Here is a 25334-nt window from a genome sequence, read left to right on the forward strand (position 1 = left end):
TCACTCGGCCCTTAGAGTACACTTTCCTACCCATCGAATCCACAGTGAGGAACCCTTCCACCATAATCTCTAGTGCGAATAAATCAAGCCTATAAATAAGAGAAGAAATTGACATGGTCTAAGCAAAAACCTACAATTTCGCCGTCCTCAAGTCAGATTAGAGAGAGAGAGAACTACACTTACCTGCACTCCACGCCATCGACCTCCATCGCCGCCGCCCCTGTTGGGGGAGCTCCGGCGGAGGGGGGACTCGCCATCTTCTTCACCTGACCAGCATCGCACTCCCTTCGGCTTGACTCGCCCTCGATCTACCGCAGTCGCAGTTGCTTCTAGGGTTAGGGTTCGTCGGGAGGGAGCAAGGGGACCGAGTGAGGAAGAGGAAGTCAATGGATGGCGCTAACGGAGGAGGAAGACGGGAGCCGGCCTTATCGCTTCAGGCGGGGGCAAAATGGGACATACGGAAGAGAGGGGGGTATACGGTACCCTGCAGATGGGCCCGACGTCGCGCCAGGCGTACAAAATGGCGTCAGCCCGGTAGAGTGAGAATTGTAATGGCACGTACCCGATTATGCGAATTGTAATGGCAGATCTCCGAACTTGCCAAATTGTAATGGCACAGAACCAATTAACCCTATTATAATTGGAGTTGCTGGATTGATGGCCGGATGTTTGTGATTTTTGAGAGAATTTATAGAATTTCTCTATTTTTTATAGTGTCCACCTACAGTCCTAGGTGGCTTCATGTGGAGACTCCAAATGAGCCTCCAATTAGTAATAGTAAAATAAGATGATATAATATCATTCTTAATTTTTTATCCTCCTATCTTAATTATCTTAATTACGTGAAATGTCGAACTATTTTTCTATGAAACAGGAGGGGTGACCCTACTGATTATTATATACTAGTCTATCAACCCGTGCTCCCGCATGGGTTAATTAGAATTAATATAAGAATGAGATCAATAATTATAGTTATCTATCTCACGCCCTTTTTCATCTATTAAATATTCTAACACATACTCTAAAATATATATTTATCATTATCTAATTACAATTGATTTTATGTTGCATCACACCTCCATATGTATTCAATATATATTTAGTTAAACTATTTGTTTGTGAATTGGTATTCTTATCTCTTCCATCATACATGAATATATGGTGACATATATCGTGGGTAGTATTTTTATATGAATAATTATATAACTAATAAATCAATAATGATAGAAATAGTAATTTTAGAATTTTATATTGGTGCACCTATAATGATATAATTTATAATTTATATTCAGATTTAGGAGTAATTTAACTTGTAATAATAATGACATAATTGGATAATTTATGTGCAAAATTAGAGGGGTATTTGTATTATTTTAATAATGACATAGGTGGGTAATTTACATAAAGATTAGGGGGGTTACTTTAGATTTTTTCATAATGGCAAAGGTGGGTAATTTAGATACATATTTAGGGGGTTACTTTAGTGTATTTTCATAATAACAGAGATGGGTAATTATTAGAAGAGATAACAGATCCGATGGTTATTGTAATTAGAGTTGTTGGATTGATGGCCGAATGCTTCTGATTTTTGTGAGAATTTATAAAATTTCTCTGTTTTCTAGAGTGTCCACCTAGTATCCTAGGTGGCCTCGTGTGGAGGCTCCAAATGAGCCCAAGTAATAGTAAGATATTAAAAGGTAAAACAAAACACATGAAACAAGTGGAGTCTAACGTCTTCAAGAGACAAAAAAAGAGAGAGAAAGAAAATAAGGAAAATTACAGTAAAGCTTGTGGCCATTTAGACATCCCTGCTTTGTGTCTCGATTTTGCTCTTAGGATAACTAAGACAAATTCCTTCTTCATGTGGGTGCGAAAATGCTCCGAATGCAAACTAATTTATTTTATCATATTTTGGCGACCCAATAACTCAAAATGATTAAAACTTGGTACCTTAGGCACAAACAATATGTGCTATGTTCTGTGTTAAGATTAGATGTGTGATCGATTCACCAGTTAATTCCTCTGACCGAACATATGCCCCATTGAAGCACCAAGATCCGAATGATACAGGGTTACGGAAACGTAGGTATATCCAGTTCTTAAGCAACAAAGTGGCCTGGCGTAGGAACTTTCAGCCGATAGTATCTCAAGAGCCGCCAGTTTGCTTGTCGCAGTAAGTGTTCTGGTGTGTTTTGTCATGTGTGTGAGCGCGTGCCACAAGAGAATGTTTCAAGGGGTAGGTAGGCCTGCATTTTCCCAACTTCTTCTAAGCTGTTTTATCTTCGTAATTGAGGTTTCCCAACTTCTTCTATGCAAATTCAACCGATAGAAACATGCATTCACACTCACTCCTAAACTTCACTGCTTACATACGTCGTCATACAACTTGACCTGCACCTCTGCAAGCTAGCGTCACCTTTCTGTAAATATACTTTTCTTGCGAAAGTCACAGATTTGAGTAAGGGTGGAAATTCATCATCCTATAGCATCATTTTCTTGCGAAAGTCACGCGCTGCTTGTTGACATTGACTACGTCTGTCCTAGACGTCCGTTCTGAAACGTAAGCTATTTTGATATGTCCTAAATTAAGCTACTCTTATTAAGTTTGAGCAAACTTATAGAGAAAAGTGATAATATTTTGAATATCAAATGAAAATAATTAGATCCTTTATGAAAAGTATTTGATGTGTTAATATTCTTTATAAATTTGATTAAACATAGACCATTTTTATTTAGAACAAATTTGGCTTATATTTCAGGACAGAGGGAGTATAGATATATCTACAAAGTGCACTTTTTGAAAAGTACTTCTCTAGCAAATGTCATGGCTTGATTAGTCCTTCCAACTAATAGATTTGATTCGGTCATACGAAGATCCATCGTATTAATTCTTACTCTCTGGAGGGCAATTGACCGGGGATTAAGATGATTAAGGTTTCATTCTTTTTATTTATTTATTTTAGTTTATTTTAATTTTTTTTGAGAGAGGAATATTTATGGCACAATTACTCGTGCAGTCGCAGATTTAATACATCTTCCTTACTGGGCCACCTTCACTATGGTCTCTATTTTGATCCACGGTTGATGGGTGTGAGATTTTTCCCATAGGATTTTCAAGGAGTTTTTCGATTGATTACAAGACTACAAGAAGATCAAATTGATCAAGGGGGAGTGTTAGAAGAAAAATAAATTAGTTAGTGATCAATATGTAATTATTTATTTAATCCTATAATTAGTGGATAAATCCCATTTGGAGAACTACCACCCTCAAAGGGAACCTCGAAAGGGTCACCCCGAAGGGACATGTCCCTTGGGATGATGTCTCTTGGTCTTGTATATAAGCACAATCAATTAATGGAAACAAGAACAACCATTCACATTCATTCTCTCTACTTTCCATTCTACTCTTATCACAACATATTTGTTGCAACAGATGAGTACTGTACTCTGCGTGTTGTTATATCCATTTAGCTGAAATGTGGCTAAGCCAAGAGGTGATTACTTTACCTTTTCACGATAGACTGATATTGTATACCTATAAAATACACTGAAGATTTGAAGTTAGAGATGGTATACTTTCCATATGTCACTGCATTGACAATATTAATAATAGCTTTCATTTAGCACAGTTGTCTTCTAATTAGACAGATGGTTTAATCGTTGAGAACAACATGAATATTTCAAAGCAATTTCATTATGTTTGCCTCTGCTGATATTGCACACACTTTGCAATCAGTCTATGCAATGACCTATAGGTAGATAGATAATGTCCATTCCCTTTTCTATGATGCCACAAGCAGGATGGCTCATGAACTAGCGAAAGCCAATAAAAATATCTCGAAACACAACTATGGTGGCACGGTCAATTTTAGGACAATGAATTCAAGACTACTAAACCTCATGCTAAAAGCGGTGACTCACCGTGTCGTTGTTAAATAGATCTGTCTCTTGAACACTTATTTACTTCGGACATTGGCGGAACCAGTTACCAAATGGATCCTGGGAAAATCAAAGAAAATTATCTTCCCATGTCTGAAAGAAGAGGGTCGCCAACACGGCCGATGCCTAGCTTCTCTTGCAGCAATGGAGCCGGAGCCTTGGGTCCGCCCCTGACTTTAGAGAAGCAGGTTTCGTAGCAGCTGGATTTTCTGAACTGGTGTTTGTATGATTTTAAGTTTTAAGAGATGTTTATGCTTTCCAATGTTAGAGCTGGGGAATGAATAGCCCACTTGTTTCGGGCAAGAATGAATGGGACTGATCGACTCGAGTTACCGAGCGACCTCCACTCTTCGACTCCTCGGTAACTTTAGGACTATAAGGTCAGTAACTTTAGGAGAATAAAGTCAAAACTACCAAACCTCATGCTAAAGGTACTTGTGTTGTTTCTAGCCTGTAAAAGAGATCTGCCTTTTGAACTCTCAGTTACTTATCTTATTGCACATCATGCGGATAACACTTGGTTTGTCAATTTCTCTAACTTCTTTTCTACTTTTTGTGCAGACTGCTCAAATAACACTTGACAACAATGTTGTTCAAGCAGCTGTTTTTGAATTTTATTTGCAGCTAATTCTAACTGGAAAATGTTTGAATACTTTGGCGAATAGGCTACGTGCATTCTCTTATTTAGTTCGGCAAATACTAAAGGGAAGAGGCACATACATTTGTATCCCTCAATGCTCTGCAATGGTCCGTAGTTGTACTTAATAGCAAGAGTGACTCCCTGCTGACTAACCGTCTAATATAAACTGATGTTTTGATATATCTCCAAAGATTACAAATCGTTAAAAGCTCATTGGTATTTCTCTATTACATAAAAAATTATGATATAGATTTTATATTATTGCAGCTAAAGGAATAGCACTCTGAAATTGATGATTGAAAAGCATAGGTGTTGGTATTTCGTAACGTCTACTTCAGAAACAGAGTCGGTCAGCCTGGTTTCGTAAAGGCTTCAGAAATACCCGGCATCAACGCCGACAAATTCCTCGACATTTCATATAGCAATTACTGATAACCAAACTAATGAACCATGAATCATTCCGCAAGCGGACGGAATAATCGGTGCAACATTTTACCCAGTGAGTATACCGCGGTGTCATTTATAATTTCGCAGGAAATGCGGCGACTAAGTTGTGTAGGTAGGCAACATGAACTTATCTCAATGGAATATTTAGATGCATAAACAGGGGTAAGATAAATTATGGATAGAGATAGTGTGAGAGAAAACAAGCAAGTCTTAATTCTAACAAAAGGGTAAAGAAGGCAGGGAGCTAGGCCGAAGTTAGTTAGTCAAGGTCTATCTAATGTTCTTTTAATTATCTATACCGTTTACTAGCATTTTATACTTTGCATAGGTTGGTTAGGAACTATCAAGTTATGCCTAAAACACGGGAGCACTGTGCAAATGGCTGACATATATGACTGTCAAGCCATCACAGACATTTATACCCTCCTACCCCCTAATCGAACATGGAGGATTACGATGGCACTAAACAGGACTGTCACCACCTACAGGCTACATCTACAAACCGTGGCAAAGGGCGACATCAGCAACACTTAACTAATCCAGACACCATGTCTACACTAGTAAGCGATAATATAATATACCCACGAAGCCCCACGTTTTGGATGGATAGACATCATACTAGAGCAAACATACGAATTCTGGAGCACGTAGAAGTTAACAAGAACTAAATCTCTAACCAGGCAGCACAAAATAGCAAAGTAAACTAATCATGAAATTTATGTCTGTAACCACAGGGCATATATCATGAAAATATAAATAACTATAAGATAAGTCAAGTATACACGACCGAACATTACAAAAGAGATCTAATAGCGAACCCATACCTGTTCCCTGACAAATGTCCGGATTCGACAACTACTTCACCTAAACTCCACTAGCCTTACAACTACTCAAAAGAGAAAATGAGAGGAGTGCTCTTGCTTGTCTTGCCTTCTCTACCTCATTTCAACCCCCCCCCTCTCATATTTATAGGGAAGCTCAATGGCATGTGTGCACTTGCTGGGACAACGCGTGGCAGCCAGAACTAACTTAAGGAAACCAATAGGAAGCTTCCTGTAGAAGCTGGTGGTCGGTGGGGGCCGGGCCCACTCGGCCGACCACCATGGTCGGCGACTGGCAGGTGGGCCCCACCGGCCCCCTATGCTCTGGTGGCCTCCCACGTTTCTCCTTGTTCCTTTCCCACATGTCCAAGCTTCTGATATGTCGGTTAGGTGCTGCATGTGGGCCCTTTGATCCATATGAGCCTAAATTCTGCGCTCTGATTGGTCGGCGATTTTTTCCATGGATCATAAGGTCCTCCGAACCTGCACTTTAGTCTCGTTTTTTCTATCTTTGCATATTTTTTAGAGCATAGTGAATTTCTACTTTATTTTGAATAAAGATGCATATGAAATATTTAAACTCTAAAGATTTTCTGATCAAATTGACGCTTGAGATTGGTCGTTAGCAAGCGTCAACAATAGGCAATTAGGTATTGGCTAGATATGCTAATTACTTTACTTCTTGGTAGGATCAAGTTGTATTTTTTACATATTAATTTGGTGTTATTTTATTTGAACATAACGTTAACCTGTAGCAACGCACTGGCATATGCCTATTATTAAAATAGACGAAAAGATGGTCCCATTCAACGAAATGGCTAAGCTCATTCTAAAGTAGGAAAATGTTTTCTGATCCTGATAGTTTCTCAACTACTTTTCATATAAACCATGAACATTTTGCTTGGGAGCACGTGTCATGCTGTGCATATTAATCTTTTTCCGTCGTGTTGCACTGTTGCTTGTTAAGACCTCTGCTTTGGCATACAATCCTGTGGAGAGCAAGCCTTCTCATAATTTTTTTTCTATACAGTATCCATCAAGAGGGAAAATTTATCTATTTGGCTAGCTCCAAAATTGCTACACGATGTGGGGCAGTATGCCCTTGTCTGCTTCCTCACCTCATGGATTCAAGCATTTCATTCAGTTCAAGATACAAGTAAGTGAGTGACTCGATGATCAAGTTATCATGAATAATGATGTCTGTTTGATATTTTTGCTCAGTAATTAAATTCTCTGCAGATGCAGAATTGGGTGTTGGTGTAGGACACTCTTCGGAATGAAAGTGTATCACAACAGCTCGATTCGTCAGGGGCGAAGCTTAGAAAGAACGACCAAGACCAAAGTGACAGCACGATAATCAACGCAACAGCGTATTTGCCTCCTCTTTTTTTTCTCGTCAACACACAGTTACAGGGGGTATTTATAGCCCAACGGCTCAACTACCCACGAGTGTAAATTCCCCACAATGCCCTCTAACTGCCACAAATACAGAATATCCCATCGGCTCCCAGGTAATAATAAGTTTTACAGACAACTCAGTGGATTACAGATGGCCCGACATGTGGGCCTTTGTCTCGCCTCGGGTCCTTCGTCACTAGGCATTTCCGGCCGGGACTTCGGGCCTGGCCTTCGCCATGCGAGTCCGTCACTCCTCCTTCGCTTGGTCACCCTCCGTCCTTGGGTCTTCTCTGTCTGCCCATCGCCATCGTGCCGGACAAGGGTTGATCGTTGCGTTGTTGGTTCGGGGCCTTCGTCGAAGTCACTTCGCTTTGAAGTCTTCGCCACGCCAAGCACGTACTATCGACTTGCCCTCCGTCCTTGCGTCCTAGCACCTTCGCACCGATCGCCGAAGGTGGCTCCCCCAACAGTAACCCCTCGAGGCTTCGGATGCTCCTCGGGGCACCCGAAGGCTCAACAACCTGGTGGGTGAGAACGCAGCCCCAAGTGCCACCCTTCGGGCGTGTGAGCGCGCGAGGACGGCCTGAATACCTGTGGAGTCACCAAGACAAAGAAAAACTGGTTGACTTCTCTGCTGGTGGAGTTAGATAATCTTTTCGTGATTTCCAGGAAATTGATTATGACAATAAAATCTAAAAGGTGAGACGATAAAGGTTTTAGACAAAAGACGTTGTTGCCCCCACGTCGTTTCGGATTCCTTCGCGGGAGAGGGGGGCAAGGGCAAAAATGATGTTTTAACTCGTTGGCACGCGTCCCCAGGCGCCCTGGGCCAGGAGGCCAGCACTATATAAACGGACCCGGGGGGGGACAACAAATCAAGCTCTCGACGCCTCAGCCCCCCAACCCAAAGCGTTTCTCGATTGCTTTCGTTCTTCCGACATCCCGCGCGTTGCTGGTTGCTTGCTTCGCCTCTGTTTCTTACGTTGGTCACGATGGCTTCCACCGAGGAAATGGCGCCTCGCGAACGGGTTCGATTCCCTCGAACTAACGTCCTTGGGAAGAGCTACATGACACGAAGCTTGATCGAAGATATGGAGAAGCGAGGTGTCCTCGAAGCTGGCCTCGCACGTGCTCCTCCGGCCGGGGAGACTATGGCGATGCCTCGTTTTGACGAAGTCGTGGTCTTCTGTGACTTCTTCATCGCCGGCCTTCGCTTCCCGATGGATCCGGTGGTGGTGGAGATTTTCAAGCTCTTCGACGTCTACACTCACCAGATGACACCGACGTCCTTCGTCCGACACAACTTGTATATGTGGTTGACGAAGACCTACAAGTTGAAGCCTACCGCTACGGGCTTCGCTCGCCTCTTCAGATGTCACTTTCAGCCGAAGACTGTATTTGTGAATATAGGCGATGGTACTTCAGAGGCGGAGCCTCAATTTGGTGTGTATACCTTCACTTTCCATGGCACCGTTCCGAGCCCCATCATTGCTTATCGCAACAAGTGGGGAGACTGGACGTCAATGTGGTTTTACCACAAGGTTCCCCTTGATGAAGCCACGCAAACCCACCCTCTAGTGGTGAAGGAGTTCAATCCGCTCTGGGAGCAACCTCCATCCATGGAAGTGGACAAAGGGACGGAGGAAGCGAAGGCTCACGTTGCGATGCTCCGCGAGGTGTCCAAGGTCTTCGGGACATGAGATATTGTTGAGGAGTACATCGCCTGTAAATGTTTTCCCTTTCGCAAAGGATGGTCCATAACTTCGTGGGCGGGAAAGGAGAGATGTGTGGGTGGTCTTCTAATGCCCAACTCCTCCACATCTTTTGGGATCACGAAGGATGGTAAGCCCCTTGCTTTTCCTTCGTTCAATTTTTTTTTAATTTTTCGCGTCTTCTACGCAGAGGTAGACCCCATCGCTGTGGAAAATCTTGCGGATGAAGTCATTGGTGCTGAAGCTGCCAAGGAGCGAACCCTGCTCGAGTCCAAGTTGGGGGCACTCGGAACAACCTGGTGTTCGCCTTCTTTGAGATTGAGGCTCCTCGGCACGTCGCCGACGCTCGGCTGGCTGAGGCCGAAGGGAGGAAGAAGATGAAGGGAGAGCCCTCGGGAGCGGCCGGGGGTAAGCGCAAGAAGACGTCCAAGGGCGGTGGTAACACCAGGGCCTTGGAAAAGAAAAAATGCAGGAGCGAAGGGGGAAAAGAGCGTCCGAAGAAACATTCCCGTCTCATTGATACCGTTCTCACCCAGTCCCTGCTTCACAGCAAAGGGGATTCCGAAGGCGGCGCTGGATCGAGTAACCATTATGCCAATGTGGGAGAGAATCCAAGGGGTCCTGCCCTCGATGTGGCCTGCGCTGCCGAGGACGTTGTTGCTGCGAAGCCTGTATTTTTGCTACAGCTCAGCGACATCGAGCCTGAAAGTGACGATGAGGTGGAGACGCGACTTCACACTATGCCTGCATCGGTTGCGGCAGAAAAGGCTCTTGCCATGACTGTATCATCCTCTAAAAAGGGCAGCGAGACAGATGGGGACGAAGATGAAGAGGAGCTGGAGAATGTCCCTCCGTCTGGTGATGTGGCTGCGAAGGGTAAAAATGTTTTTGAGGAAGGCAGCGGCAGCGGCTCGAGCTCCTCGGAGAGCAGCGGTTATGTCATGAGCACGTCGAGCCCGGCTGACATCGCCGAGGCCCTCGGTGTGACCAACGCGAAGCTGATCGGTGGTCATGTGGTTGGAAAGCTTCGTTTCAAGAGCGATCAACATAAATGGACCTTCCTGGACGAAGCGGGGGACTCATTTTGCTTTCCGCTCATGGAGCGAAGGCTAATGAGGACTAGGGTAGGTCATGCTATTCGCTGCGCCGAGGACCTTGCCTTGAAGTCATATGTTGCAGCTCGGTGTGCTCGCCGTCAGATGGTTGTAGAGCGAGGCCAGCCTTCTAGGATTTCTAAACTGGAGCGGACAGTCGCCCAATTGGAACTTGAGAAAGATGAGTTGGAGGCATCCCTCTCCATGGCGAAAGCTGATGCGGAGTGCGCTCTGCGAGCGGCCCGCGAAGAATCTGAAACCGTGAAGGTTTACGCCGCTGAAGCTCGGCGACAATTGGTGGCGAAGAGTGAAGAGCTGACCGAGGCTGAACGTAAGCACCTGGCTGCAAACCAAGCTATCAATGCCTATCACGAAGCCATCCAAGCTGGGGCTGAGCCCCTTCAGCTCGATGTTGCTGACTTTCTACAAACTTTGGGTCTTTTCGCTCCTGACCTCTCTCCTACAGCTAATTCCATTTCGATTTCCGAATTGTTTCGCTGGCTTCGGGTGTGCGTCGCCATGGCTACCTCTGGCAGCCGTGCGATGGGAGACTTAAGTGCTGCGGTGGTGGTACGGTCTCTTAGCGCCGCCATCTGCAAGTTTATTCCCGCTGAAGGGGGTGCCGAAGCCGCTGTGACAAAGGCTCAGCTTCGATCGATGCGTGATCTGTCTTTCGCATGGCCTTTGCCGAATGAGTCCGCCCCGAAGCCCTGTCCCCTCTTCCAAAAAATATTGCCAAAAGTTTTACGGCGACTTTTTCAAGACAAGCAGGAGGGACCTCGTTCATGCCGAGGTGGAACGACTCCAGAAGCAGGTGCTTAGCTGTTATTGTTCAGCAATTTTTCTTTGTTTCCAAAGCTGACTTCGGGTTTTTCTGCAGCTTCAAGACAATGCTGAGGCTTATGCACGCAATTTCCTTGGCCCCGCCAACGCAGGGAATCTTCAGTTCGTGTCGACGAACGAAGCAGCGGCTGTTGCAGTTGGCGCGGATGGACGCGAAGCCCCCCACTTAATGACGATGTAAATGCCGCCGAGTGATGAACTCTTTTACTGTAACTATTTTGCGAAGGGACTGGTTGTTTTGTAAGAAACTAACACCTTCGGTGTCTGCGCAGGACCCTGCATTGGAACCTGCGTGGATAACTGAAGATGTCCTACCATTGTGGATGCGTTGTGGTTCTTTATGTGTTGCCGGCGGTGCCTGGGCTAAATATTCTTATGATCATCCATGGGGTTCTCATGAGGAATGGTTGGCACGGTTAGAACGAAGATACGATGCTGACAACGCGAAGGCCAAGTTGTTTTGGGCTGAGTTTTTGCGTGATGCGGAAAAACAGGCTAAGATTCTCGCAGATCGTGCACTTCATCGTGAAACAAAGCGTATTTTAGACACCGATCGTCCCTATGCGCCCGCGAGGGGGCTTCTTGAACCGAAACCAGAACCCGTTGACGAAGTCCCCGATGCCGAGCACTTTGCATTTCGTCTTCGGGGGGATGTTCTATCCGAGTGAGCCTGATTTCCGACTTCGTTTGTTTTCAGGGCTGGCTTTTGAAGCCTTCTTGCGGAAGACAGCCGAAGCGATTATAGATCGCGCAGTCCGTATGGTCATCGAAGATGTAGACCGCATAGTATTTGAAGAGGAAGTATCAGATGTAACTGTGTAAATGAATCAATGGGTGAAGAAGTTTTTGTTAAAGTTCTTGTAAATGTCCGATTGTTTTTTGACCGAAAGTTGTCTCTTCGCGGACGGTGTTGATCTTGTTAATGAAGCGCCGCCCTTCCTTTCAGCGTGCTTGTTTTGTGTACAAGGGTCTTCGTCTGTGCGAAGCCCCACTTGTGATTATGGTGTAAACAATATTGTAAGTAGTAGTTTGTGCGAGCCCTCTCTTTTCATTATGCTTGTCATCTTTATTGTATGCGAAGTGCTACTATTCTTAAAGTGAGAGCTTGTCCCTTCGAGGACGCACTGTGATTTTACTGCAAAGCGCCACCCCCCCTTGCGTTCTTGGAGGGCGACACTTCTGATTAAAATGAATCGTGTAGTATGCGACACATTTTCTATTAGTTGCGAAGCGCCACCCCTTTTTGCTTGTGGTGACTCATGACTGCAAGTACGCAACATGTTTGTTCGCAAAGCGCCACCCCCCTTTTGCATTCTTGGAGGAGTGGGGCACGCTGCATCTGTTGATCAAATTGCAAGTGCCTTCGGGACCATGTTCTGAAGGGCGTTTGAATAGGGGACCTTTGGCACTTTTGCTCGCTTAGGTGGGCCCTAGACTTCGGCTTTCGCACGATAGAACTTTTCATGCCCTCGGCGCTTTGGCGCAGAGGGACTTTTCTTTGAAGGGGACCTTTGGCTCTTTAGCGCGCTTAGGCGAGCCCTGGGCCTTCGGCTTTCGATCGATAGGACTTTTCTTACCCTCGGCGCTTTGGCACGGAGGGACTTTCAGTGCCTTCGGTGTTCTGCTCGGAAGGTCTTTTTCGATTGGGCAAAATAAGAACTGAAGCCCAAGGGTGCTGCGGGCCGTTCAGCCCCGCGACCCCTGGGCTCATTTCTCAAAGTTTTAATCACGCACAACGTACCGATGACTCCCCCCCTTCGCTGTGACGAAGGGGATAGATGCTTCGGTGCCTTCTCATATGCTAGTTCTTCCTAGGGACCTTGCTTATATTTCACAAGGGGTTACATAGGATTTTCGCCTCGTTAAAAACCTCACACCTTCGACAACCACAGCGATTGCGCGAAGGCTTCCCCTGTGAGGAAAAGAGTACGGGCCCTTAAATACATTGTTCAAGCTAATGCTGAATGAGATTACACTTTATTACAAAAAAATTGAGGGAAGCTAAACATAGTATCGCTGGAGCATGTCTTTGTTCCAGGAGTAAGGCTCTTTGACTCCTAGTGTATGAAGCTTGCAGGCTTCGGGTCTTGCCATTGAAGCGACCAGGAAAGGTCCTTCCCATTTGCTGTGCATTTTTCCTTGTTGCTTGCTCTTTGGGATGCGATGAAGTACGAATTCGCCCTCTTTGATTTCCCGAGGCCTCACCTTCTTGTTGCTCCACCTTCGGGTTTCATTCTGGTACCTGCCGATGTTGATTGCCACTTGTGTTTTGATGGCTTCGATAGTGTCGATTGTTGGCTTGATGTCCTCGTCAGGTGCTTCGGTTCTGTAGGATCCATGGCGAAGTTCTTCTGGTGTCATTGTCTCTTCTCCATAGAGGAGCTTGAAGGGAGTGAATTTTGTTGCACTTGACTCCGTCGTGTTATGAGACCAGATTATTTTTGGTAGCTCATCAGCCCACTTGCCCTTCAGCTATTCTGTGATGTTTTTCTTGATTCCGGAGAAGATGATGCCGTTTGCTCTTTCGACTGCCCCATTTGACTGCGGATGTGTTATCACCATAAATTAACAGGATTAATTAATGGGTCACGAGCAAGTTGGGCTTAAGGCAGGCATTAAAGAAGACTTGCGAATCGGCTCCTGCGTGAGTGTTTGGGCCATGTGGGCCATGTATCTTTAGATTTAGTTCAGTTTGGGTTAGAGATAGAGTCCGATTTGGACATGTTGGTTTAGATTGTTTTCCAAGTCTCCGGACTATAAATATGTATCCTATGATATTCGTAAAAAAGAGAACGTCATCACGTCTCGTAACAACAATTCTCGGCGCACCGCCACCCCTAATCCTAGGGTTTCATCCAAGTAAGCGCCATGCTGCCCTGATCACTTCTTGTGATCAGGGCAGCATTGTTCTTGCTTTTACTTTGGTATTACTCGTACTGAAGCGTTTTTTATGGCGAGTAGTGCTAGTTATCCTGATGTTCGTAGCATGACCTTTAGTAGATTTATCATGCTCTTGTTGTTTACCATCTACGAATATCATGTTATCTCTGTGTGATCATCTATTAATCTTACGCTAATTCTCGTTGCATAGAGTTTGTCGCGTAGAGATAACACCCTGCTTCTTTTATATCTAGTAGATCTAATCTATTATGGTTTGTTCTTATACTTAAGAATCGGCTTAATATCTGCTAGGTTAGGCCTTGCAAACAGGTTGGACGATTTGGCGACGTATTAGATGCTTTGCCTTGATCTTAATAGGGATTGATCCGGGAATCGACTTTCACTTATTCTTAGGCATCTATTCTGGTTAAGGTAATAACAAGTTTTACAGACAACTCAATGGATTACAGCTGGACCGACATGTGGGCCTTTGTCTCGCCTCGGGTCCTTTGTCACTAGGCATTTCCGGCCGGGACTTCGGGCCTGGCCTTTGTCGTGCGAGTCCGTCACTCCTCCTTCGCTTGGTCACCCTCCGTCCTTGGGTCTTCGCTGTCTGCCCTTCGCCATCGTGCCGGACAAGGGTTGATCGTTGCGTTGTTGGTTCGGGGCCTTCGTCGAAGTCACTTCGCTTTGAAGTCTTCGCCGGGCCGAGCACGTACGATCGGCTTGTCCTCCGTCCTTGCGTCCTAGCACCTTCGCACTGATCGCCGAAGGTGGCTCCCCCAACATTGGGAAAAGAGAGCCACAATCATTCAACAAGTAAACCAAGAGTATCTGCAGAAATTATAGGATCTAGGATGTTTTGCAGGGGAAGGTACTTTTGATGTAGGATAAATAGTTGTATTGACTAATAACAATGAAGGTAAACTCAGCCAACTTGGTAGGCATCTGACATTTCTGATGGACTGTTAACTGAATGTCAGGATCCATAAAAATGCCACCATCTGTGAATGTGTTCTTCATTCAAAATCTTCAAACCTGTTTATTTTGTCTTTGACAAACGAATATGGTATTACACTCTAACTTATCCAATATTCTAGAAGGACTTTGTGGGAGATGCAATCAATACTATGAGCCTCAAGGACCGTAAGAAGCTAGAGAGCAAGCTCAAAAAAAGTATACGACAACTGGTTCATTAGGTCAGTCTCAGTGGGAGTTTTATGGGCACAGTTACCAACACTGGAAACTAGGTAACTGTGCTAGATGGATTTCATGGTGATGAAACTCTCCTCACATCTCATGAAACTCCAGCATTCTCTCTCCTTGCCATGTCAGCAAAATTGATGTTATTTAATACTATGAAACCCTCCATGAAACTCCCATTGAGACTGGCCTTAGATGATTTTAGTTGTAAGAGCTAGGTCTTTTAAATTTGTCTAATGAAATCAAGTGATTTGTTCATGCATGTTACTGATATTTATCCAAGTGTTACTTGTTTGCAAATGAATGAATGGCGTATTTATTATTTATAGGCGCCTTCTCGTAGCTCACTACTGTGACACAATGCATGTTTCCATTGGTTTGTAGCTCACTGCTGTGAACCAGGTTTGTATTGTGCACAATCATGGGCGAGTTTGCCACTGCTTGGTATGTTTTAAAATAATTAATAGCGTTTTGCTTACAACAGGAACTGAATTATCTTAAAGGCTCCACAAGCTGGCGCATGCACTTATGAAACTTGAAGTTGGTTGTGGCAAAGGATAGCGAAATCTAATAGCTAGATGGGTATATGGTGGTTGACATCGTCTTATTCTTTAGAAAAACTGAAGCTCAATTTTCACAAGAAGTGTGTTAGATGTTAGAACATATATTTTGAGTCATGTCTGGTGTACTATATTTGGTGTACTATATCCTTGAATCTAATATCATTTATTTGACGCACTTATTTTGGACTATGGATCATGTATTATTTTTTTAAATACTGCCATTAATTTCCACAGTAATTATGTTCTAATCTACCCTAAAGTTTTGTGCTACATTTAGCTTCTATCTGTGCTTTCTAATATTTATCTTGATAATGGATGTACAGAATGGAGATACAATTAAGGAATTGATTTTTAATTGATCTACTGAAGTTCAAAAGGAATGAAACTAAAGATAATATTCTCCAAGACATTCAAGAAATTCTCAATCGTCTTATGATCTTATAAAGTTGTGATTTTACTTTATGGATGTGTCGGTGTAATCAACATAATAACTCTGGCAGTGTTTAGTTCCACGCACAAAAAATTTTGTGTTGGAATCTTATTAATTTGAAGTACTAAATAAAGTCTATTTATAAAACTTTTTGCACAGATGGGTTGTAAATCACGAGACGAATCTAATGATGCTAATTAATCCATGATTAATTAATAATTAGCGGATGGTTACTGTAACATCACTGTTGCAAAATCATGGATTAAGTAGGCTCATTAGATTCGTCTCGCGATTTACAGCACATCCATACAAAATGTTTTGTAAATAGACTTCATTTAATACTCCATGCATGTGTCGAAATATTTAATGTGATGTTTTTTGTGTTTACGGGATTTATGGGGTGTGATCTAAATAGGACCTCTGTGCCTTGTGTGAAACATATATTTCTCAATTTAGATTATGAATCATATGTTGTTTAGTGTACATATAAATTTTACTCGTGGCGTTAGCACCGACGCCTTGCTAGTCAAACAGAAAACGGCTTCCGTGCCGTTCTGACTCTGTCGCCAGGGACCCACCATGAGGCCATCCCTCAACCGTGCGGCCGTGAGCGCCGGAGGGATGCCGCGACCCGAAAAGATAAGCTGCCACCGCCGTTGGCCGGAGCCGAATGGCGCTGCTCACGCCACCGCTCGCTCCCCTTCTCTCGCCGGCTCGCTACCGCACCGCGTCTCCCCCGCTCCTGCCCGCCGCGACAACTCCTCTCCCTTTCATTTTTCTCTCCCCCCACTGTCACCGCCACCACGACGCACTCAGCTCCGACGGCCGGCCACTCCGCCGCCGCCGCCGCAGGGGCGTAGCTGCCTCCCTCGACCAGGAGGAGTCTGGAGGCTCTGAAACCACCTTCGCTGCGGAGGAAGACCCAGGACCATTGGTTTCCTCCGATGCGGCTGCTGAGTATGGCGTCGCCGATTCCGCCGAGCAGGCGGAGGCCACCCCGGAGGACCTGGAGAATATCCGCGAAGTCAAAAGGGTCTGTCGCTTGCAACCTTCTTTGCCTCGTTCTGGGTCTCTGGAATTAGTGCTTATTGATTTGGTTTTGGTTTGGCTGTGCTGCACCGTTGCTAGGTACTGGAGCTGCTGAAGAAGAACAGGGACATGACATTTGGCGAGGTAAGCAGGTTGCCCTATTATTTGGTTTATGTGCTCTCTCATTGGAACTAAATTGTATTACGAAGCTACTGGGCTTATATATAGGCAAAAAAAAGTGTTGCAATCTTCTCTACAAGCTGCGGTTACACTTACTTTCAGAACTTTAGAGTAATGCATCTTCCTTGTTGTTGACACTGTTTTGCTACCTTTGTTGCTGCATCACAGGTTAAGCTAACCATCATGATTGAGGACCCTAGAGATATAGAAAGGAAGAGGACACTCGGGATAGAGGATCCTGATGAAATTACTAGGGATGATTTAGCTGACGCTTTGGTTGAGGTACATCATGGTCTCCCTGCAATGCGCTACTTCAAGTTGTGTGGACTCTTGAAAGTGAACAATATTGTTCTTTCTGTTCGCAAATATTGTGGTTTGGTTACTGGCCTCCTTATCCATATATATGAGATATTTTTGCATTCTACTCTCCATATGATGCTCCATTGAAATTGAACAAAAATGAAAGTACATGCATAATCTAGTGTAGTTGATCTTTGAATGATCATGCGAAGTGAAAGGTTAAGCATGCCCTTTCCTGTGTTATGCAAGCCATGTTGTCTTCCTTTCCACATATCACTTTGAATTGATAGTCTAAAGCACTATATCATCAATTAATTTGCAATAAAATCCTGTATCCATATTTGTAATTATGTACTATGGATGGGCTATCCCCTTTCTATTTTAGTTTCCTATGTTTTTTTTCTTAAATACCCGCTGATCATGTCAAATTTATATTTGACAAGCTCTTCACCTTCAAACTGCTAAGTGTCAAGTACCAATATGGCACTCCACATGAATTGCGGTTGTGTTGGTCTGTTGTCTGCTTACTGATCAAATCACATAATGATGAAGATGTAAATTTCTTGCAAAAAACTGAGCCACTAATACGTTTCCTCCATATATAGGTTAATGAAGGACGGATTCCAGAGAACCGTGTTGCACTTCAGTTGCTTGCCAAGGAGATGGCAGAATGGCCCGACCTTGAGGTAATAACAGGAACTCAATTCTTCTCCTTCCTATCCAATAAATTACCACTACGAGTCCACTACTGTCGTTTTACCTGAGTGTAGGATAGTTTCACACCTTTTCACAAACACATGATTATTGTCTTCCTTTTATGTAGGATTTTTTCTAGCTTTCAACATTTTCTTAATTTGCTGGATCATTTCTCTCTTTACTGAACATTTTATGCAGAACTGTATATTACTTTGAATTCCATTTTGAAATCCATCGTGCAGGTAGAAGCTCCAAAAGGGAAGAGCAAACCTGGGAAATCTGTCTATGCAAAGGCCACAGACACTGGCATCGATCCTGAGACAGCTGCTAAAAGACTTAACCTTGACTGGGATTCTGCTGCTGATATAGATGGCGACGAAGAGGAGGCTGATGAAACTGAAGTGCCATCTGCAGTGGTAAGTTATTGTCTTTGAAATACTCCAATAAATTTTGTTATACTTAATTACTTATGGGTCTAGCGAAAAAATTGAACAACTACCAACTAAGTGCTCATACTTTAATGGTCTTCAACCACGTATTTTAACAATGTATTTTTTTTTTGTTCTGCAGGGATATGGTGCTCTGTATTTGCTAACGGCCTTTCCCGTTATTATTGGAATATCCGTTGTTCTAATTCTTTTCTACAATTCTCTGCAGTAGTGAACCTCTGCGCTCCTTCTGTTCTTGAGCGAGATGTAGGCTCTTTGTAAATCTGAGTTTCAAGGCTAGTTAATAAGTTTTTTTTGTCTCATTTTTCCCCCCAGCGTACTCTCACAGTTGAAAGATATACAATAGTAACTGCGATTCTGCGAAGATATGACAAGCTGTGACGATATGAAATTGCAAATTTTAAAAATGAGTCTTGAAATATAATTTTTCCCCTTGGGGAAACAAAAACTTCATCCTTTGTTCTTTTCTTCACCATTTTAATCTTTTCATTGGTTAGCATACACATAAGATGGACAAATAATGTATTTTCACGATAAACATAACTTGCTATTTTCTTTGCTGATAATCTGAATAAGTGAACTTAATCATGTAACTTAGTAGGAGGCACGAACAACGAATCAATGATTTCAGGTAGCTGATTGGGATACACCTACCCATCAAAGGCAACAGCTGACCGACCACAGTTCGGTACTTCAGTGTAGAGACTGGAGAGAAATGCAGGCGGCTCAAAGCTTGGACATGACGAAGTGAGAGGTCAACCGAACAGCCCACCGACACAGCATGACTTGGAGACAACGCACGGGTGCACGACGGCACGATCTCTGATGTGCTCTCCACCATTTCGTGAAGACCATTCCGCGAGTTTTTCTCCTCATGGACGCCACAACTAGGGATCTCCGGCAAGCTGCAAGCCCACTTTTCCCGGTGCCATGAGTCTAGAAGAAGCTACGTCATTCCAGAAAGATGCTGAAGCCCGAGTAGCCGGCGATGGAGAGGAGGGGCATGCGACGACGGCGAGAGACCCCGCCGGCCGGCCATTCCGTTCCGGTTCATCGGCCACCGACCTCTCGACCAACGCGTCGTCGATCAACTACCGGAAGGCGCGGCGGGACAGGATCGGCGGCGACGGCTTCTGGTGCGGCGTCCTGTGCATGCATCTGCCGGGCCTGTCCAGGAGGCGGTCGATGCAGCAGCAGCAGTCCATGAGCCTCAGCGAACCGGACACCACCCGGGCGAGCACGGCCGGGCCCGGCGGGGCCCGGGCTAGCACAGCGTCCATGGAGAAGTTCAAGTACAGCTCGTCCTCCTCCGGCATCGTGTTCGAGCGCGCGGACAAGGAGGACGACGAACAGGAGGAGGAGGAGGAGGAGGTGTCGGCGTACTTCGACCTGCCGCTGGAGCTGCTGAGGATCAGCAGCGTCGACACGGAGTCGCCGGTCACGGCGGCGTTCGTCTTCGACGGCAACCGCGGCCGGGGCGCCAAGAAGATCGTCCCTGAGATGCAGGACCTCGATTTCAGCTTCCCAACGCCGCCGGATTTCTCGAATCCCTCGTCGCCAAGATCCTGAAACTACGCGAGGGGAGGTGCTCAATATCCATGATGTGTTGTGCTTGTGCATTTGGTTCCCGTACACATTTCATCTTTTTTCCATATTGCTCTGCATGCATCTGAGATGCACATAGGCTAACAAGGTTGCAATTGTGATGGTGATGCACATAGACCATAATATGTGATGGTGATTAGCTCAACTGATGCAGTAATTCTATGATCAAAGTTCAAGCACGAGAAACATATATAAAGAAACCAGTTTCAGTTGGAGTCTGCAGAGTGCAGTAGCATTTGCTAGACATTGCAAATTTCTAAGTCTTTTTTTCCTGAACAGATTGGTTGGTTGCACCACCGTTATTATCCAGGTCTTACCAATTTTTAGCTCATTGCCACAAAGTGTAAGACCACCAAAATAGTTAAAGAACATGTTATGTAATAATCACTTTCAATTAATTTACTTTTATCCAGAGTCCAGCAGATAACACCTCCAGACTATATAAAAGAATAACAGTATTTCATTCACTAAACAAAAGTTCAGATGAATAAATACCTTCACAAACACCTCAATACCAGAAGGAAAGATAAAATGACAAAGTCTAGTTTTGTTATGTGAGCTGCGCTGTGTACTCTATTTAATTAATGTAGTAGACTTTTCTTCATTGTTAGATAGAGCTGTTTTTAGCTATTAACTGTTGCCAGCTACATGGCTGTGTTCGCTTGGCTTGTCAGCTAACCAGCTAACAGTACTGTTCTGTCATATTAAATCAGCATCAGCCACCAGCTACCAGCCAGTCAGCAGTACTGTTCTCTCATAATAAATCAGCACCAGCCATCAGCCACAGCCAAGCCATCATTTCGAAAAAGAAGAGGACGAGAATTCTTATGAAAACGTTTCATTTGCCTACGTAGAGAATTAGAACTGCATATGCCTAAGGGTTTTTCGAAAGTCAACATATGCCATTTCTCGTTTGAAACCAATTATGCCAAACCGAATTAACCTGAATTGAATTAATAACCAATCACAGCGGCTTTTGTCCCAGTTTTCCCTACAAAAACTAGGCAAACTTTTATTCTCCGCCTAATAAAACTTTATAACTTCGTTGCGTTAATTAACGAAATTCGGGGTAGATCCCCATGGTTGAAAAAAAACTAAGATCTACTGGGTTAAATGCCCCAGTGTTGCGAACTCTTTTTGTTTTTCTCCTGATAAAATTTGCAGCAAAACTAATTAATACCCCAGTGAGAAAATAAGATCAAATGCATCAAGTCTCCTGCAACTACATATTGCTTGCTGAATTAATAACCGATTTGTTATTTCTGTCAAGAAGAAAACAATTTCCCTTGAGATTTATTCAGCTAGCCCATGAAGGCATGGACTAGTTCCTTTTTAGGGACGCTAAGTTAGTTAATTTTTGGATCATTGGGTCGACCCAAAAAAATAATAAAATGAACTGGATTGGCATTATGCGTAAATAATTTGGTAGAAGAAATAAACTAGAGTTGCATGTCATCGTAATTAATTAGTTGATCCAAAAAACACCATTAAGTATCCACTTGCATCCTTACTTTTATCTCTCATTCTACGGAGACTTTGATCTAATCACCCTCCACCTCCACTTGAGCAAGTCTCTACATGGATATGGGTTTATGATAACCAAGATGACTCGTGACTCGCAAGACTTGTCAAGATGCACACCTTGCCTTTTCTCCTCCCCAAAAATAGGAAAGACTATCACAACAAGAAACAGTTTTCGCAGACTTTTCGTGTCGCCGTTGTGCGCATACCGCGAATCCCAACCTCTCAACGCGGCGCTTGCAATCGATGCTCCCATGTCGCTCCCTCACGAGACCGCCGGCGGCCCACCGTCTCCTCCGCCGCCGCGACGGCTGAGCGCGGGCACCGGCGTCGAGGCCGACGACGGGGTCGCCTGCACGGCCATGTGCCTCTACCTCCCGCGGCTCTCAAAGAAGAAACGGCCTGCCAGGAGGTCCGCGAGCGCTCGCCGCGTCGCCTCGTGGTGGCCGTGGTCACCGTCTCACCATGCGGCTTCCGGCGGCGATGCTGCCGCGGCCGGGACGCTGACGCCGCACGACGATGATGGGTCGGCTTCGTTCAAGCACTGGGGCCGGTCTCAGCTGGCGGCGCCGCGGGAGCCGTCGTCCTCGTCGTCCTTCTCCTTCCCGTCGTCGCCGGCGTCCGGGTCCTCGCCCTCACCCTCGCTCGTGAGCACGGCGAAGTCAGGGCAGGATCGTTGTCGTTGAGCACAGAATGCAGGGTAGTAAATTGTTCTGTTTCTGTTTAAGCGTGACGATGAAATCCACCGGTGCCTGTAGATTTTGCGCATTTGATTTCTGGAGCACTTGTTGTCCTGCCGTTTCCTGTTTCCGCACGAGACCAACTCCAACTACAGATCGTGTCCCGCAGAGAAACGCGAAGTCTCCAACCACTAAACCCCCCAGCAAATCGGATCTAGCTAGCCTTGCCCTTTGCATTGCAGGCCTGCATCATCGCCGGCATCTCAGGTCCGGGGTTGGACACACACATTAGCACGCTCTTCCTCTGCCGCCACGTGGTCCGTGATCCGTGCCGCCGTCGTCCCGGTACCGCGGCGACCGACATCTATTTCAGCCAGGAGATGCTCGTGATCGTTGGCGGATGCCCTCGCTGGAACTGGAAGGAGTGAAGGACGCTTGGCACAGCCCTCATCAGAGCATTGCGACTTGCGAGGTCTTCGACATGAGGACGCGCACGGCCGAGACGTGGTTCGCTCCTCCTCAGCAGAAACGCCAACGCAGACTAGGTTGTGGTTTGTTCATCCGCGTCCATCTGCAGTTCTTGAGATGAGGCAGAGTAGTGTCTACCATGAATGCGATTTCTTTTCCTTTTCCCTTTTTACGAAGCGTGAGTGTAATTGTGCTGACTCTGATTACATGTAACGAGAAAATTACCGAGCATTAGAGAAGGAGAAATGGCGGGCCTCTCGGTTCATACAGCAAGCAATACACGGACAGGATGAACTAATCATGCGTGCAGCGGCCGTCACACGACGCTCTCCCGGCAGCCTGCGATCAGCCGTTGCACGCAGGCACCATCGCCGAGCTCGCGGTCCCCGTCAACCGCCTTACCCTGCGGCGCGGCGCGGGGGAGGCATCACCATCACGGGAGGCCGCGCCACGGTGGAACGTCCTGACGCCGACAAGAACCTCACGAGGTGCGGCGCCCGCGGCTCGCCGCAGACCTCGACGCCCCCGGGCGCCAGGCACGACGCCATCCTCTGCAGAGCGCCCCCTCGCTGGCCGCCGTCGCCGAACACGAACGCGGCCGTGACGGGGGCGTCGCTGTCGGCGGCGAACCGCTCGCCGGCCCTGATCAGCTCCACAGGCAGGTCGAAACACGGCGACGGGCAGTACCCGTGGATCGCCCGCGCGCCACCCTGCTCCTCCGGACGTTGGTCCCCCACCGCGAAGTCGAAGACGATGTTGTTGCCGGAGTAGGGCGACGCGCACTCGGACTTCTCCAGGGACGCGGCCCGGCTCGGCGCGGCGTCCGGGGGCACTGCTTGCTCGGCCGGCTCCTTCGGTGCCGCCGCCTCCGCTGGCCCGCTCTCCGCCTCCGTCTTCTTCTTGGAGAGGCCTGGCAGGTAGAGGCACATGAGCAGCGCGCTGCATGTGAAGCCCTGGCTGTCGGAGCCGGCGTCGGGCGTCCCGGACATGGCCCTGCGTGCTCGCCGGTTCGATCCCGCCAGATGGGCACGGGGGAGTGGGGACGTGCGCCTATATTGATCGCGGACTCGCGGTGGTGGTGGAGCACCATACCGCCGCCCGCTGGTGGCCAGTGGGTGGGGGGATGGTGTGCTTCATGTCGTCCCGATTTAAGTTCGTGGGTGGAAGTTGCCACCCAGATAAGCACATCTAGCTTAGATTTGAGCATTTGGATCGTTGACTCGATTTCCATCTACATGCTGCTTCTGGATTTGCCGATTCTAAGAGTCAACCCATCTAGTTTGGGCAAGTTTGGATGGGCTAAAGTTGGATGCTAAAATTTACACATATTGTTGGTGTTTCGTTTACCAGCTAGTAAAATGCGCCACACTTCGCTTCTCCGTAGCTCGATGGTTAACACTCAAACACAAAGGGTTTAAAGTAGTTTGTGCAATTACCCTATCTCCGAGTGGTGCACTTCGTGTTCTTGCGTTCAAGTGATGGGTGCTTACATTGACAACGAGGTGCTTGCAAGTGGGCGAGTGTCTGTGGTCGCTCGGATGTCAAGGCGTCCATTGAAGGCCTCTGAATGTTCCAACCATCCAAACATAGAGCGGGAAGGTCCAGCTATACTTTATATATCTTGATGGGCCGGGCTACATTGCGAGAGGAAGGGGTGCCTACCCCGGATCATCGTTAGGGTGGGGCGGTCGAAAGCTCTGACACATGCCCTAAGCTAGGGTCCACCGGTCAGCTGTGCTTCTTCATGTGCTGGAGCCAAGTTCTATCCATCTTCAGGGGTGGGCCGCCCACTTCTTCAGCGTGGTTGGTTTCCTCCGTGGAGGTTGGTTGGGGGGGAGCCCCTTGTCCACCGCGCTCCGTCTCAACCTACCAAGGCATGTCCAAGTGATGGGAGAGGCACATCTGGCATGAGCATCAATCGCGCTGTCATGACGGCCCAGCTGACCGAGGCGGTCAACGTAAATGTGACCGCCATTGTTAATACTACTATTTTCAGAGGCTGTCAACTTCCCGCCTCGGTTAATAGATCGAGCCCATCTCGGAGCCCAAATAGCCCATCTCACCCCGATATGTCCCCTGAAGTATATAAGGTTGAGCTAAAGTTTTGGTTCTCCCTCACTCTTCCTCCCCTCACTTCTTCATGGGCGCTCCTCCCTCAGGCCCATCTCTCTCCCTCTCCCTCCCCTCACGTGCACATGCGAGCTGCGGCGAGTGGACGCGGCGATGGATCTGGGCAGTGTGCGGCGGGGCAGCGGCTCGGCAGCCGGGGCTCAGATGGGCTTTGCTGGGCTTGTCACGGGTTTTCTTTTCTTGTTATTTTTTAATTCATTAACTGAGGCAAGCACACAACTGTCTCAGAAAATAGGTTATTTTCTATGATCTTTGCTCTGAGGTGATTGCAAAAACCGCCTCTGTTAATCGGTTTTGTCTACCTCT

The 25334-nt window shown here is 46.1% G+C and overlaps 2 protein-coding genes and 1 pseudogene across 2 annotated transcripts; 2 read left to right on the top strand and 1 right to left on the bottom strand.

Annotated features, from left to right (window-relative positions):
- The first annotated feature begins 16560 nt into the window (after positions 1-16560).
- LOC120675532 (protein CHLOROPLAST ENHANCING STRESS TOLERANCE, chloroplastic-like) lies at positions 16561-19015 on the top strand. Its single transcript, XM_039956730.1, has 6 exons — positions 16561-17003; positions 17099-17143; positions 17348-17461; positions 18085-18165; positions 18418-18591; positions 18746-19015. The coding sequence occupies exons 1-6, from the start codon at positions 16641-16643 to the stop codon at positions 18833-18835; spliced, it is 867 nt and encodes a 288-aa protein (XP_039812664.1). The 5' UTR covers positions 16561-16640; the 3' UTR covers positions 18836-19015.
- Positions 19016-19148: 133 nt separating this feature from the next.
- Positions 19149-20447, top strand: LOC120675533. Its single transcript, XM_039956731.1, has one exon. The coding sequence runs from the start codon at positions 19555-19557 to the stop codon at positions 20191-20193; it is 639 nt and encodes a 212-aa protein (XP_039812665.1). The 5' UTR covers positions 19149-19554; the 3' UTR covers positions 20194-20447.
- A 2796-nt stretch (positions 20448-23243) lies between these two features.
- On the bottom strand, positions 23244-23887 carry LOC120675016 (annotated as a pseudogene).
- Positions 23888-25334: the final 1447 nt, after the last annotated feature.

The sequence above is a fragment of the Panicum virgatum genome, chromosome 5N (assembly GCF_016808335.1).
Source record: "Panicum virgatum strain AP13 chromosome 5N, P.virgatum_v5, whole genome shotgun sequence".
NCBI lineage: Eukaryota > Viridiplantae > Streptophyta > Magnoliopsida > Poales > Poaceae > Panicum > Panicum virgatum.

Bases quoted from the DNA above. Each gene is read 5' to 3' on its own strand.
- LOC120675532 (XM_039956730.1), top strand. From the start codon at position 16,641: ATGGCGCTGCTCACGCCACCGCTCGCTCCCCTTCTCTCGCCGGCTCGC. The intron at 17,004-17,098 runs GTCTGTCGCTTG...CACCGTTGCTAG, and splicing joins ATATCCGCGAAGTCAAAAGG to GTACTGGAGCTGCTGAAGAA. The intron at 17,144-17,347 runs GTAAGCAGGTTG...GCTGCATCACAG, and splicing joins GGGACATGACATTTGGCGAG to GTTAAGCTAACCATCATGAT.
- LOC120675533 (XM_039956731.1), top strand. From the start codon at position 19,555: ATGAGTCTAGAAGAAGCTACGTCATTCCAGAAAGATGCTGAAGCCCGA.